The sequence below is a fragment of the Conger conger genome, chromosome 10 (genome assembly GCF_963514075.1).
Source record: "Conger conger chromosome 10, fConCon1.1, whole genome shotgun sequence".
Lineage (NCBI taxonomy): Eukaryota > Metazoa > Chordata > Actinopteri > Anguilliformes > Congridae > Conger > Conger conger.
In genome coordinates, this window is record NC_083769.1 from 31,755,055 (window position 1) to 31,769,882 (window position 14,828).

The 14,828-nt window shown below is 44.5% G+C and overlaps 1 protein-coding gene across 3 annotated transcripts in view; it reads right to left on the reverse strand.

The window, feature by feature from the left end:
• mtcl2 (microtubule crosslinking factor 2) overlaps positions 1-14,828 on the reverse strand; it is a 43,260-nt gene that overhangs the window by 7,537 nt on the left and 20,895 nt on the right. The window contains exons 4-10 of one of the 3 annotated variants that reach the window (XM_061257997.1): positions 12,555-12,614; positions 9,959-11,251; positions 7,559-7,696; positions 5,636-5,773; positions 5,093-5,323; positions 3,668-3,814; positions 3,004-3,171 (exon numbers count right to left, since the gene is read on the reverse strand). In XM_061257997.1, coding sequence (XP_061113981.1) covers positions 3,004-3,171; positions 3,668-3,814; positions 5,093-5,323; positions 5,636-5,773; positions 7,559-7,696; positions 9,959-11,251; positions 12,555-12,614 — 2,175 coding nt within the window. Of the gene's footprint in view, positions 1-3,003; positions 3,172-3,667; positions 3,815-5,092; positions 5,324-5,635; positions 5,774-7,558; positions 7,700-9,958; positions 11,252-12,554; positions 12,615-14,828 lie in introns of all 3 variants that reach the window. The other 2 variants (XM_061257996.1, XM_061257998.1) reach the window with 2 other exon arrangements.

Sequence of the window (14,828 nt, forward strand, 5' to 3'; positions counted from 1 at the left end):
AACAGCCGTGTCAGAGGTATGATTCAGCTTGTGTTGCAGGGAAACAGCTGAAGTCCACAGACTAGAGTCTTACTCAGATAGGAAGTTTGCATAACACATAGCACAGCAGGCACATCATACCCAGTGCCAGTGTCCTGGACAGATGACTCACATGTACAGCCTATATATTATGCGGTCAGGCATAGCAATTAAGAAGTGTAGACATGTTTGTATGGCTTTGTGTGATTCTGTTTACAGACCGTAAGTATTACCTTTGCAGTCACTTTTAAATCTGTTTTGAGAAATCGGAAAATAGCACATTGCAACAACGAAGAAAACTTCTGAAACCAGTTTAATTTTGATACAGAGGGTAACAGTTTCAGCTGCTGCTAACTATTGTATGGCATCTTTGCCTGAAGTTACAGCAAAGTTACACCATTTCAATTTCTAAACAGGTGTTTAATACTCCCACTTAGAATGGATTTTTAGACTAATGCACTCTGAGGGGCACTTTCACATAGAGAAAATAGCTTGATACTAACAAACTAACTAAAAAATGGTGTGCCTGGCACAGTGGAGGCCTGTAGATGACTAATATTCCCTGGTTTCTGTGGCACACAAGGAACGCTTGTAAATGGTTCAGCGCCCCCCCCCCCCCCCCCCCCGCCCCCCCGGCGCCTGCCACTCCCCTGGCTGGCAATCAGGTCATTAGCATTTATCAAAGTAGGGTGATTGCTCACTCTTATTACAGACTGCCTTCACGTTGGCCCATCAGAACTGTATCTAAACAGCAGGGTTCGGTCCTCAGCGGCTCAATGTAAAAACGAAATGGCGAACACATCAATTGAGCCTTTCATCTTCAGTGCATTCAAATGACCTACTACGGCATTCTGTAGAATGAGATAATGACTTAATCAGAATTTACAGCCATTAAATGGGTTCATGTAGCTGCAGAAAAGGCATAACTCTAACTCTCATTTGTGTTATGGCATTTGGTCACTGAATCCTGCAAAACAGGGGCACAATTCTCAGTATGCCACATTGAAGTAGATGATGCTGCCAACAGTCAAGAGATATTGCTTCCATGTCTGCCATGTGCTTTGGATATATGCTCATATACCCACACGCCATTGACCTGGCTAGATTCTACTGGCAAGTTTTACAAAGGACAGACGTAATCTCAGAAAGTAGAAAATATTAAATTATGCTGAGGTCTTATGTGAGATGTTAAATGGCTTAAAAATGCTGTGATATGAAGCAAGTTGGTATATTTTGCTGGAAGTTATCCACCTGTATTCAACAGACTGAATATATTCCGGACAGCTCTGTATATCATATCTATATTGTAATTCCCCTTTTTGGCACAGATTCCACAATGAATTATACAGTGACAAATTAATCTCATTTAGGTGTGCATAACCCCAGTGTAACTCTCATTGCAGGTCCCTTTCAAATACGCTGTCAGTGCATTTCAGCAATGAACAAAATGAAGCTCAGGTTCGCAGACACTTGATTTTCAATAAAAAGGTAAATGACATAGGGGCAAAACAGTGACATCTAAACAGCATCAAATGGCAAGTAGAGTAACACCCCCTTCCCCTCCTCTCTCTTTCCGTCTCTCTCTCCTCTATTTCTCTTGGCACAACAAAGCCTGCCTTAGAAACAAAAACCAAGGCTGGGAGGTGGGTGTCAGGAAGGAGGGAAAAGGTTTGACGCACGGTCCAGTCTGGTGCTGTAAATTTCCCCTGTGTTGTGGCGGCGCCCTGCTGATGCACCGCTCACCGGCGGGCATTTAACGCTGGCCTTTGAGAGAGCTATCTGACAGTTCAAATAAAACACCGCCCCCAGCCCCCACCTCCTGCGCCCTGTTATCTGGCTTTGAACAGAGAACAGCTCCATTCAGTCTGTCACCCCACCCCTAATTAAACCCATTACTGCTACCTAACTTATAAAAGTGGCTAAGGGGAGCAGATATTAAAGCCATCCCTCAATGTCAAAGTGCAATTCTGGGAAGTCCACTGAAAGCTTATTGGCAAGCAGAAGGCAGAGGATGAAATAGATGGTAGATGTGAAAATGGATACTGAATGTTAGCTATCAACACTACCATTTTGTGATATTAAAGTATATGAATTGAATAAAGTCATGATTAAAAGTATTTAATGTGCATTTAATTTTCACTAATGCATATTATATGTTTGATTTAACTGAAATTAATATTGTGAATCCAACTCTCTGAAAATATGTTATTGATAGTGAAACAGTGCATGTTTTAATCACAATAAAAAAATTTAAATATCTGTTTGAGATAAATATCTGGCAGGGAGTGCAAGAGTAAAATGAGCCGCGTTAGGGTGATGCTAATGATTTTACTGTTATATGCTATTACTCAGGCATGCATGGAATGCATGCAAAGGTCTTTAGCAGAGGTGCACAACAAGGGCCGATCCGTTTCAGGATTCTGTGCCAACTTCTGCTCTTAATGACTTAATTAGTTAAATCATATCTTGATCTGACATTTGTATGAGCACCAGCTACAGCCGCAGACTGCAACTGTATGGTAAAGATTGTACTGTGGTCAAGTACAAGAGTGACCCAGCATAGTTTATAGAATTGTCAGAAAACTAAAACTAAGGTCGGAAGCCATATTGGTTGCACGCAGATCGGACTTCCAGGACTGCAGTTGTGCACGCCTGGTCTATAGTCATATGAGTTAAGGTCTGTATATGTAATGGGGCAGCTCGTAAGACAGAATCACAGCTTTAGCACCTTAATTCATGTTATTTATTTACAAATGGACAAGCACAAAGAGCATTCACAGTTGCCAGGGCAGTATCCAATGCATTGTACGCTGTAAATATTAGTGCCTTAATGGGCATTGTAAATAAAAATGGACAACTCTATCAATGCAATCAACAAAATCATGCTTTCATGAAGTAGTGAACAAATGGTAGCGGTGGGACTTTTCACTTTGGAAAATGGGAACGGTTTAAACTTGCAACCACATAAAGGGAGAGCAAGCCCACCTGTGTGATGTGACTTTGGAGTTCGGTCCTTTCAACTTCCCAGGAGGCCTTGGCACGGGCGAACTGCTGGGTGAGCTCCTGCGAGCCCTGCCGCTCGTCCCGCAGCTCAGCGCTCAGGTCCTGCAGCGCCCCCTTCAGGTCCGCCAGGGTGCTGCTCACTCCGCTCGTCTGTGGGATTAATGGCGGAGACAGGGGGAGGGGTTATGTTTGCTTTAATCGTTCTACACAGGAAACAGGGGGAGGGGTTAAGTTTGCTTTAATCGTTCTACATAGGAAACAGGGGGAGGGGTTATGTTAGCTTTAATCGTTCTACACAGGAAACGGGGGGAGGGGTTATGTTAGCTTTAGCCATTCCCTATGGACATGTTTGAGAAGTTTCAGTTTGACCATTTGACCCTGGAGACATGGGGAGCAGCTTCACAAAGAATGCCTTTTGGTTGTGATCATTTAGCCACCAACAATGCCAAAGCTGAAAAAGGAAGGAATGGAATGTGAGGAATCCCTGTAATAGTGTGAATGAGTCAGAATGCTTACACAAACCACAGCTTTCACACAAAACACTTACACAGACACTTACTTCTCAACTACAGACATTGATCTTCACCTTCAGTGGACCCCAAATACCACTTTGAGAAATGGCTATTAATTGGCCTGCTGTGTGTACCTGCTTGTAGGTCTTCTCCAGGAAGCAGTATTCTTTGGCTATGGGACTCTGAGACTGTTCTTCTGCACTGGCAGTCTTATTGTCCCCTTGGTGGGTGGCAAGCCCCTCCTCCTCCAGCAGAAGGTAGAGGTCCTTTACACTGGTCACCTGTGTGGTAGAGTAGAGGGGGACCCCGTCATGAAAGACCATTGTGGTAAATGGTAAATGGTAAATGGTTGGAATTTATATAGCGCCTTTATCCAAAGCGCTGTACAATTGATGCTTCTCATTCACCCATTCATACACACACTCACACACCGACGGCGATTGGCTGCCATGCAAGGCGCCGACCAGCTCGTCAGGAGCATTCGGGGGTTAGGTGTCTTGCTCAGGGACACTTCGACACAGCCCGGCGGGGGATCGAACCGGCAACCCTCCGACTGCCAGACGACTGCTCTCACTGCCTGAGCCATGTCAGTTTCATTCTGTTGTTTTCTGGTTTGTGTAATGTATACACATTTCGCTTCACCCAAATGGTGCGTATACTTTACCAGCATCATGGCCACAATGTTGGCTGATATAATACAGCATGTCTTAACAAGCCTCCTTTTTACTACAGGAGTGGAAATAATGCAATCTACATTTATTTCCCCACAGTCATAATTGAAAAAAAAAGTCTGATAGCCAGTTTAAAAGAGAGAGAGAGCACTGAGAAAAGTACCTCAGGACATGTGATATAGGGGCTACTTAACAATTCATTAGTTTAAATATTTAATTAGCAGGCACATGGGACAGGTATATAGATGCATGCACACATTATTAACTTTCAAGAAACCACCCACATGACATCAGTCAAATGCAGAAAAGGAGGTCACCAGCATTTTCAGAGAAAAGACAGAAGCTATGCTCCCACCATCTCTCAAAGGACAAAATGCTCTAGCTTAAAAATCAATGCTGCTATATATGAATAAGCCACGGACGAACAGCCAGCTAATTTGCATTTAAAGTCTATTAAAATGACCTGTTTTTACAAATTTACATATTTACAAAAATACTATTTTAGCTGCATTCATGAGCATCTTCTTCCTCGAAACCAACTAAGTACTGTAAATCCGTGGCTGAGGGGTAACTGGATTCTGGAAAAGTGTGAAACTGTACCTGCACTGGGTGAGGAAATAAAGGCCAGACATTTGTCTGCATTAAGGGCTAGTGAACATCGTGTGCTGACATTTGAGTACTACCAAGACAGGGGGTGTTCAATCCTCAGCACATTATTACAAAGGTCATACTTGACTATCATGGAACAGCTCCTCAACTACAAGCCTTATTTCCTGTACCTAATTCCTGTGAATAAAGTCATGCTGTAAAGATAATGAGTAAATGACTAATCATCTCTGAACCATCGTGAGTACATCTGTACTGCCCTGGCCTGTTTTCCCAGCGTACCTCCAGGATGTCCTTGCCCTCTCCATCCAGCTTCTTGCCCAGCCTCCACTGCTTCAGGAACCAGCGTAGCTTCAAGCTGAGCAGCAGCAGGCTCTGCTTCAGCTGCTGGGACTCCTGCACCATCAGGTTCCTCTCCTGGCTCCAGAACTTCTGCTGCAGCCGGGTCTGCAGACTCAGGCTCTGCAGCTGGAAGTCCCTCCTCACCAGGGCCTTCTGGTGCTCCTCCTGCAGCTGAGAGAGGATGGGGGAGGGTGAGTGAGAGAGAGCAAGAGCCCTCAAAGTAGAGAAAACGGGCTCTGAATTTGACAGCCTCTCACATGTAGACAGGTTAGCATTCCTCTTGGGAGACAGGAGGGAATGTATGCAGTGCAGTTATCTCAAAATAGTTAGTAATTGCATATGCTTATGCAACTATTGCGTGTACTTGTTATGCCAATGACACAAATCCTTGCCTTTATCTTGTTATTCAATGTCCACTTAAACCAAAGCAGAGCTATTCCCCTCCTCTGTCCAGCATGTACAGTAAGTGTACGGCAGTAGTACCTGCATCAGCTTTTGGGAAGAGCTCTGGCAGTCCTCTCTATGGGCCTGTCTCTCCTGAGACAGCTGCTCCTGAGCCCCTCGTGCCTTCTCCCTGGCCTCAGACAGGAGGGCCTGCAGCTCCACGATCTCCTCAGGCAGCTGGACAGAGGAGGTGGAGAGGGTTACACACACCGCCCATCAGCCAGCTCTACTTATCATCCCTGTTCTTATGCTCTTATCATCCCCATCCTTGCACTGACAGACAAGCACCGCTGTCACTGGATCTGACTCTCATGGCAAGGTTAATACTGAGGTAGAACAAAAATAACCTCCCACTTCTTTTCTTTCCCCATTTCTTTTGAAGAACCCCTTTAATGTGAAAATGTCATTTTAGATTCAACTAATGAGCACCCAAGAAATTGGGGAGGTGGACAGAATCTGCATATGAAGGACTCCCAGGGTTTCAAAATGTAAAAGTCCATGGGGGGGATCAAATTAGAGCTGCTATTTAACTTTAAAATCTGCTGAATAGTGCTTCTAGCAGTTTTGGAGTTTTAATGCCACTTTGAGGAATACTGTAATATGAAGGTTAAGCTTTCCAGTGCTCAGTGATGGAATTGCGTTGGTGTTTCTTCAGATTTCCCTGAATGAAAAACTTCAGAAAGAAGAACATAGCCAACTTGTGTCTACTTGGGTTTATGTAGCAATGGGTAAAATAAACAGAGCTTGCAATTGAATCATGGCTAGTAAACACATGTAGGAAAATAAGCTGATTTTATAAGCTGCTTACTACTGATGGCTAGGTTCAGTTTACAATAAGCTACCTAACATGGTACTGTCAGCTCTGCTCCATATGGAGAGCCAATACCACCAGTGCTTCCCTTCTGAACGGTTCCTGAACTGAATTTCTCTTGTGAGAAGTGGCATTGGGAAATAGGACTGGGTGTGGGAATGTTCCAAAAAAGCTTTGAAAAGGATTCCCCATTTCCTAATGGCAGCCTTCCTTGCTTCATAATGGAACTATTTGGAAAGCTGTTGCAAAACATCTGCTTCCTGATCAGGCTCACACACAACAGGCTTGGAGTTCTGAGAGCATGGGGACGAGAATGTTAATGCATCACAGTCAGCATGTGACACTGTTGCCTGGCAACTACCCAGCTTGAGTGCCTCTCTCCCACAGCAGGGCAGCATCGCTGGTCACCAACTGACGGAGAACACCGGAAACAAAGAACCAAAGAAACCCACAATAATCTTTCAAGTGTCCAGTGTGATTCCAGCCATGTCTGGATTTGGGGAGCACAAAGTAGATTCACAGTGCCTCTCAGGGACATGCTGTACTGTACAACAATACCCACAGAAGCTTTAAATTACCCGCCTTAAAGACAGTGTAATGTGAAAACTCTTAAAATGCATCTGTAATGTGAATTGTCTTTCAATGGCTTCACAAGTCTTTCAAACTGTTGCAGTTTCAGTAAAATATGAAAAAAGTCCAGATATTTCAGTATATTACAGTACTCAAGAGTTGTCAGAGAGTTGATGTTCAGAACATTAATAACATTAATAAGAGTAGTATTAAAATTCATGGCTCCACAAAGTTTTTCCTTAAATTATTTGTATTAAAAAACAACAGAGGAACATCCGGTGACAGGAGGCAGTGCTATTGTGTTCCTTGCATGCGAGCCTCATTGCTTTTGCAGGCTTCCTATTAGAGCCGGCGTTGTCACAGAGACTCAAAAATGAAATGCTGAACAAACAAAACAGACGACACTTCCTTAGCTCCAGCTGGTGATGTCATCATGTTTTCACTTGTGAGCATAATGTACGGCGGTTGAAATGGGTATGATAGGAAGGAATATGTTCCAGATCTCAGATCACAGTTCAGACTTGTTTGAGAATTTTATCCCCAACGAGAGGGGGTGAGGTATGAAGTAGGCTACACTGTACCTCGGCCGTGTCTGTCTCCTTCCCATCCTGTCCGTTTATTTCCAGGGCCTTGTTGCTGTCCTTGTCGCCCTCCTCTGCCTTGTTTAGGTATGCTTCTTGACCTTTGCCCTGCTGCTCTGATTGGTCCCTAAATTCGGGCTGCTGCATGCATGCATGGGCAAGTTAATGAAAACAAAACAAAGGATAAAGAGACAGACAGACAGAGAAGGAAGCAGACAGGAGAAGAGGAAGAAGAGAGGAGTGGTTGTAGGGGGTTGTTATAAGGGTCGAAGGTTGAGGATTGAAGAGGAGGGGAGCACAAAGGATACAGGAAAAGAAAAAGGGAGGGAAAGATTCCAAAATAAAAGAAGACAAAAACACAAAAATCAAATGTTTTTTGTAAAAGCATTGAAAGAACTCACAAGACAAAGAAAAGTATGTAAAGTAAAAACAGCTTCATCACAGTGGCATGAGACAGTGTGGAGAACAGAACCAAAACAACAATGAAGAGCAAGAGCACCGGCTGGAGAGGAGAGGGGGGAGGGGAGAGGGGGAGAGGGGGAGAGAAGAATCAAAAAGGACGAGAACAGAAGAAGAAGAAGAAGAAAAAGAAGAGGAAGAAACATGTGCAGAAATCACCGGTCATGGTGCCCATGCAGTGAGAGAGAGAGGGAGGGGTGTGAGCAGTGGGGGGCAGGGCCTCTAATGGAGTCGTGTTCTAACCAATAGATACACAAGCACTGGTCTGGTCTAAATGTTTTTTGATTCCCAAACAGAAACCTTATCAAATACACATTGAATGGACACAGGCCACACATACCTGACTTTTGATAACCATAGCCACACTTGTAATCTGACTTGATCCTATCAATGTGCCATTCTGTCTCTGTTTTTTTTTTAAAGAAAAAAACTGAACATTCCTCTGTCCTCCCTCCATTTTGAAGTCCAGTTACAGCTGTTCACTTGCCTCATAGCTCCTATGTCCTCTGTCAATTTGGAAGCACGCACCCTAGCATGTCCTCTGAAATACAAACAGCCAACTGCTGTTTGTTTGATTGTTTGCATTGCTGTTTGTACCCCATGTTGTCCAAGGCAATCCACCAGATGAGCAATGTGATTACTACACCAGAGGACATAATACATGGTGCAATAAGATTGCAGGCACCTCATCAACCAGAGAAAGTCCCTCCTGAGTAATTAGGCAAAGGAAGCCCTGCTTTCTGGAACCCTGCCTCCCTGAGCGAGACTATAACCAATCATGCGCCTTCCCGTATCACACTATAGTGAGCACTGGCATAGCAAAGGCAATCCAGACCACTGAGCCTGTCACTGCACTAAGAACACATGCGTCAGCAATGCGTGTCACTTGGCAGCCACATTCTGTCACTGCTTTTAATACTTATATAGTGGCAAAGAATTCCAGCTCTTTTAACAAGCTGGTTTGTTGGCAGAGGGCAGTTGGATGACATCCACACACCAAACTTCAATGATAATCTTAACCCTATGAGCACACAGACACTGCTTCATTGACCTACGTAAGCTGGTTTTCATTACAGATGAAATTGCAATTCAGCGAGTGGAATAAGCTGTAAATTGATCTCTAACGCAGCCATTTTCACTGACCTGACCTATAAAGCCACATCATCAGTTAGAAATAGATATCTGCACCACAAAGACCCCATATGAAGCATTTGTAAGGACTTGGATAAGCTCACAGCATTAGAGTTATCAGATAACTTAGGACTAATCTCTGATGCACTGTGCTGTCTGGCAATCCCTCTGGAAAATGCATTATGATTTCAATTACGAAAATTCTATGCTCTGTAAAATCTGTGAAAATACAATACATTTTAAATTATAGAATGAGAACAGGCTTCCGCAGGGTGTTGGGAGGTGGAAGGAGTTTCCAGGACCAAATTTGGGAAGGCGTATTCTCTCCTGGTAAACACCTGGAGTCCCCCTTTGAAACTATGTGTATGTAGCCATTGCTGCAATGCTGTGATACGGATACTACTGATGTAGCCCATAGCATAACTGCTTACACATGTCCTGCTGCACAAGTGTATTTTCATAGGTTGCATTAAACATACAACAAAAACAGCATGATTGATCATATTAGCATTTTATCAATATGTAAATTTGGACAAATTGATAAATAATACTTTGGAATTTCTGTTAAGCAGTATTACGGTTCTGCCTATAACACATAATGCTTGAATTTTACAGTTAAAATGAACACTCCATTAGAGACTCGACTTCCATTGTGTTTAATTAGCATGCAAACTACCTGCTTTCATTCTTTGGGAAGGTTTCTATGTGCAGAGGGGAGTATTAGTCAGCCTTAGAATGGTATATAAAGCAAAGGAGAAGTGCTTGCAAGGGAAATAAAAAAGCAAATGCAGAAGCTAAGGGTGGTCATACCTTCTGGTCAGCTGTGGATTCTTTGTCCTGTTGGTCTAGAGTGCAAGACTGTGGCTCTGAGGTCTCGGGGCTCCCAAAGTTCCCAGACTCAGAGAGCAGAGGCAAGGGAGAGGCCCCCTCCACCTGCTCCCTCCCAGAGCCTCCCAGGTCCTCCACCCTCTCCACAAAGGAGAGGAGCTGGGTCTGCAGGGCACTCAGCCCGCTGTTCAGAGCCTCCACCAGGGGGAGGTCAGTGGGAGGGTCCGGGCCCTTGTCTGGGTCGCCTTGCTCTGCTGCAGCGTTGGCCGATGAGGAGGTGGGAGAGATCTTGCGGTAGGGGGAGGACGAGAGGCAGTTGGAGTCAGAAGCCGTAATCAGTTGGATGGCCGTGTTGATGATCTGCGCTTGATCCCGCAAGGCCAGGAGGGCCTCGTAGTCCTTCAGCCTCAGGCATTGGGCAGTGCAGTCCGGGTGGGCGTGGCCGCCTTTAACCTCATTGGCTGCAGACTTCTTCTCCTGCTCGTGGAGGAGGTCGTTCTCGCCCCCCACGGGCCCCTCGCGGCGGATCTGGCTGGGCACGCACTCGGCGGAGTCGCCGGCCTCGGCGTCCGTCTCCATGGCGAGGCGGGAGTGCTGGTAGGAGGCCAGGTCGCAGCGCTGCAGGTTGGAGAGCAGCACGCGGTTCTCGTACTGGAGCTTCTTCACCTTCCCGCTGAGCTCGCTGATCTGCAGCCGGGCGTTGAGCAGCTCCTCCTGCGACGCCTCGCTCAGCACCGAGCAGCTGTCCTCCGACAGGGCGGCCGAGTCCAGCTCGGGGTCCTGCTCCGACTTGTAGCGGTTCAGCTCATTCATCAGCAGCTTGTTCTGCTCCTCCATCTCCAACAGGGAGCGCCGCAGCAGGTCGGCCTCCTCCTCCACAAACTGCAGGTGCCTCTGGAGCTCCGTCATGTTCTCCGCCCCGGCCAGCATCAGGGGCCCCGCACCTCCCGGCAGCTCCTGGCACTTCATCTCGTCCATCTCCGCCCGGAGCCCCCGGTTCTCCACCTCCAGCTCCACAATCCGCCGGCTCAGCAGGTTGGCCTCCTCTTCCACCAGCTTCAGGTGGACTTTCACCTCCGCCTCGCGAGTGTGCGGGGAGTCAGCCACCTCCTCCACGGACAGGGAGGCATCCACTTCTCCGTACAGCGAGCGGTACTTAGCCAGCTCCTCTCGCATGCTCTCGCTGTCCTTGGCCATCTTGGTCAGCTTCTTGCACATGAGGGCTGACTCCTCTTTGGCAAAGTGGAGCTGGCATTTCAGGTCTGAATTGTCCTCCTGAGAGAGATCAACATGCCATTACTGACCCTAGTCTAGAGACATACGAGTTACAGCAATGACACTAATACTAATTAAAGGGCTTGGATACTGAGCAGAGTGCTTTGTAACCTCTGGTTTACATCTGTAATTAATGTATTTCAGACCTACTGTTCTTACAGTGCCAAAGCATTAACATAGCCCAGTTTAATAATGAATTGTAATAATTATGAAGCAGGTGAAAGTGAGAGCAAAACTGAAGCCTCGATACCAGAGTACCAGATGTCTGGTTTTAAATGATATGTCATCATAACAGTATATCCTCTGGGCTTGAATGAGCTATTGCTGTGAAACCAGGTCTTCTTTGGCATTTCTATTGCCAGTGGCCAGTATCCCACAATCGCAATAAAACTCTGCATAACAATGCATTTAATACGAAAACATTAATAGTGTTGGGCAATTATTTCTTTGCCGCAGGAATGAGCAAGAGAGGAAGTTATTAGGGCTTTGATGGGAATTCAGCCAAGAGGATGAACCAGACCACACCAAAAAACACATAAAGCAGCAGAGTGGGGAAAGAGGAAGGTAGAGGCCAGATATGGAACGTGCTGCCTGACTCTCAATTCTCTAATGAGAAGAACGGGCCCTGAATTTAACTCAAAATTAAAAGTTCCTATGCAAAAAAAAAGAAAAAAGAAAAGTTGAACTTTTTATGCTGCAATGCCAATTTGTACCAAACTCTTTAGCAGGGACCATAAAGAGTTCTGGGTCTAGTCCTAGAAAATAAATGTTTTTTTGAAGAAATGACAGCAGTGCTGTGAGAAGCATGGGGAAGGAATCACAGCACACTATTTTAAGTGCTCCACTGATTTTCACAGGGGATTTTCAAAGTGGATCTGTAAAGTGGGCATCTGCTACCTGCTGAAATTGCTGCTTGTTTGTCTCTCAGTGCAAATAAGCAAGAGAGTTTTCACTTGGGAAACTACACTTGGGTTATTTTCTAATATATGCAATTTTAAAAGACTCCTAATCATAAATCCTAATGAAATATGATGCCAATATGGTCTGTTGGCAGTGGTTCATTCGAAGAACTACTCACCAAAAAGCCCAGAGGGTTCAGACCACACATTTGGCACTGCCATGTTATTGCAATAAAATAAATCAATTGGATGTTGAAACTTCAATGTTGAAATTGAATCAATACCAGAGCATCCCAGGAAACAGCTGAGGAGCACACAAGTGCCTAAGCAATTCTTTCATTGATTCACTGGGGCTCAGCAGCATTGTTCTTCAGTGCGATAATAAACCTTCCAGGGTATATTACCTGAGGAGAGAGCTTCTTGTCTGGTTTACTCTGTCGGGCTCCCCTCTTCTTCAGAGAATTCTATCAAAAAAAGAGGAAGTAGTATTTGAAAAGGCAATAACCACAGTAGGTCAACAAACCTGGCACCAAGGATGAGCAGATATTTCTAGAAATATCGATAAGGTTACATAACATGCAATTGCCTCCACCCTGAAATGCAAAGATAAAGGAAGAACACTATCAACTGTAGGCAAACAATGGAGGGAAAGATGTGCTATAACACTGAGCAAACCCCCTCCCCCGCCAGAGTGCTTTCATTTCATTATATTCTTGTGATTTATGATTCTCCCTCTTTAGGGATATTAGGGAGCACACAAATACTGCAAAATGGGACAGTCCGCACTATAACCTAGCTCTCAGAGCCATTTCCATGGCAACTAGTCTAAATGGGTGAAAAAGATACAGTACATACAGTTCATTGAGTATAACAACAGACCAGAGCCTCCTCTGCTGACATGGTCAGAGCAGAATATGGTTTCCAACCAGAGGCAATTTTCTGTGGACTTGGCAGGAAAAACAACTGATTGAGAACTAGATTGAGAGTAAAGCCATGCCGTTACAGTACACAAGGCTGTGTACAATACAATTCCCATCCTATTTCTGTTTGGGTCCTATCTTCCAACTGTAATCAAGGAAACTGTACGATTTGATAATGGAGGTATTGATTTTAAAATGACTCGTTTTCTAACACCTTTTTGTTTCGTTTTAGGAAATGAGGACTTCAGGACTTCTCCATTTCCACAATTGACACCACTCTTAAATACACAGATACACTATCTACACATGCATAGACACACAGAGGTTGTTTCCCAAGTTCCCTCCCCTCACGTATTCATTGTCTCTCTCCCAAATTGCCAGCCTGCTTATCCCACAGAGCTCTGTCTCAGAGCCAGGCTGATGCAATCTCTGCCCGGCTGCTATGTACTTCTGTTCAGCCACATGGACGGGCACACACTTGCCGATTAAACTTCAAACAGTGTACTGAACGTAGTCCTTAGTGAGGCCACTGGTAGATAGATGAATCTATTTCAAGGACTAAACATTGAGATGTGTCAAACCAAGAAAAGCTTCACATGCAGGTAACTACATCAAGGCCTTCAGCAGTCATATTCTCCAGCGCATGATTAATTCGGTTTTTAACCATCCATTGTAGTTGCCTTACCCTTCCCCCATTCCCTAGCATACCTTTGAAGCTACAGCTCTAGGGTGTTACCTTTATACTTGATCAGCCTCAGCTATAGAAAAAGAAATCAGTCACTGGATAAACTTTGGATTGTTCTCTTGTGTGAAAGGCATGTCAAAGAAGTACAGGCCTGCCGGCTAGACTTGGCTTACAAAATACAGCTATAAACAGGAAATTAGGACATTGCAAAATTGGCTATGGATGACGAGTAATCCTGCTATTCTTGTTTCAACGTCAGGAACATGTCCTTACATGAATATGCAACTCACGACAAAGTTAATGTAGCAATCGTGTCCCAAAGTATAGGCCTGTCGTTCTAAAACTCGGTCCTGGGGTACCACTGTCTCAGCTGGTTTTTGTTGCAACCATAATTGCCATTCCAGAATTTTAACAAGCAATTCATTTTTCTTAATTTTAATTTTTATGTTTAGAGGGATTATTAAAACTTAAACCACATTATGTCAGAAATACAGATTCAATGAAAACCAACATTAAGCGTCGCAGTAAGGAGTTGTGCCACCACAAGCTGCACATATTCCACAAGTTTACAAGTCTCTGGAACTCTACTGGAGGGATGGAAAAGATATTCCCTCATTTGGTGTTTTCATTATGGAGGAGTGATGGCCAGTGCTGTCCAACATCTCAGTCCAAAATCTCCCATAGGTATTCAATAGAGTGCTACAGTTTGTAGTCCTAAAACCCAAATAGAAGTTCTGGTTAACGTAGGCTCAAGAGAGTTTCATGTTTTGTTCTATGAGAAGATCTGTTAATATCGCAACAATGAATTTTGAAGGTGTTATGCGCTTCTAAAAAGTAAGTTGCTAACTCCCTTTAGCTTATGTTAACCACAGATTTTATTTTTGGCTCTATGGGAAAAAGCATAGGAAGTCTGCCGAGGGAACCCATGGTGGTAGAAACTGTTGGGTTGGCCAACAAAAAGATACCATCACTGCAACACTCTAGTGGGTTGAGATCTGGTGACTATGATGGGCAGAGGATATGAATGATATCTAATCACTGGAAGCACATGTCTTGAGTTCCCTGTTCCATTA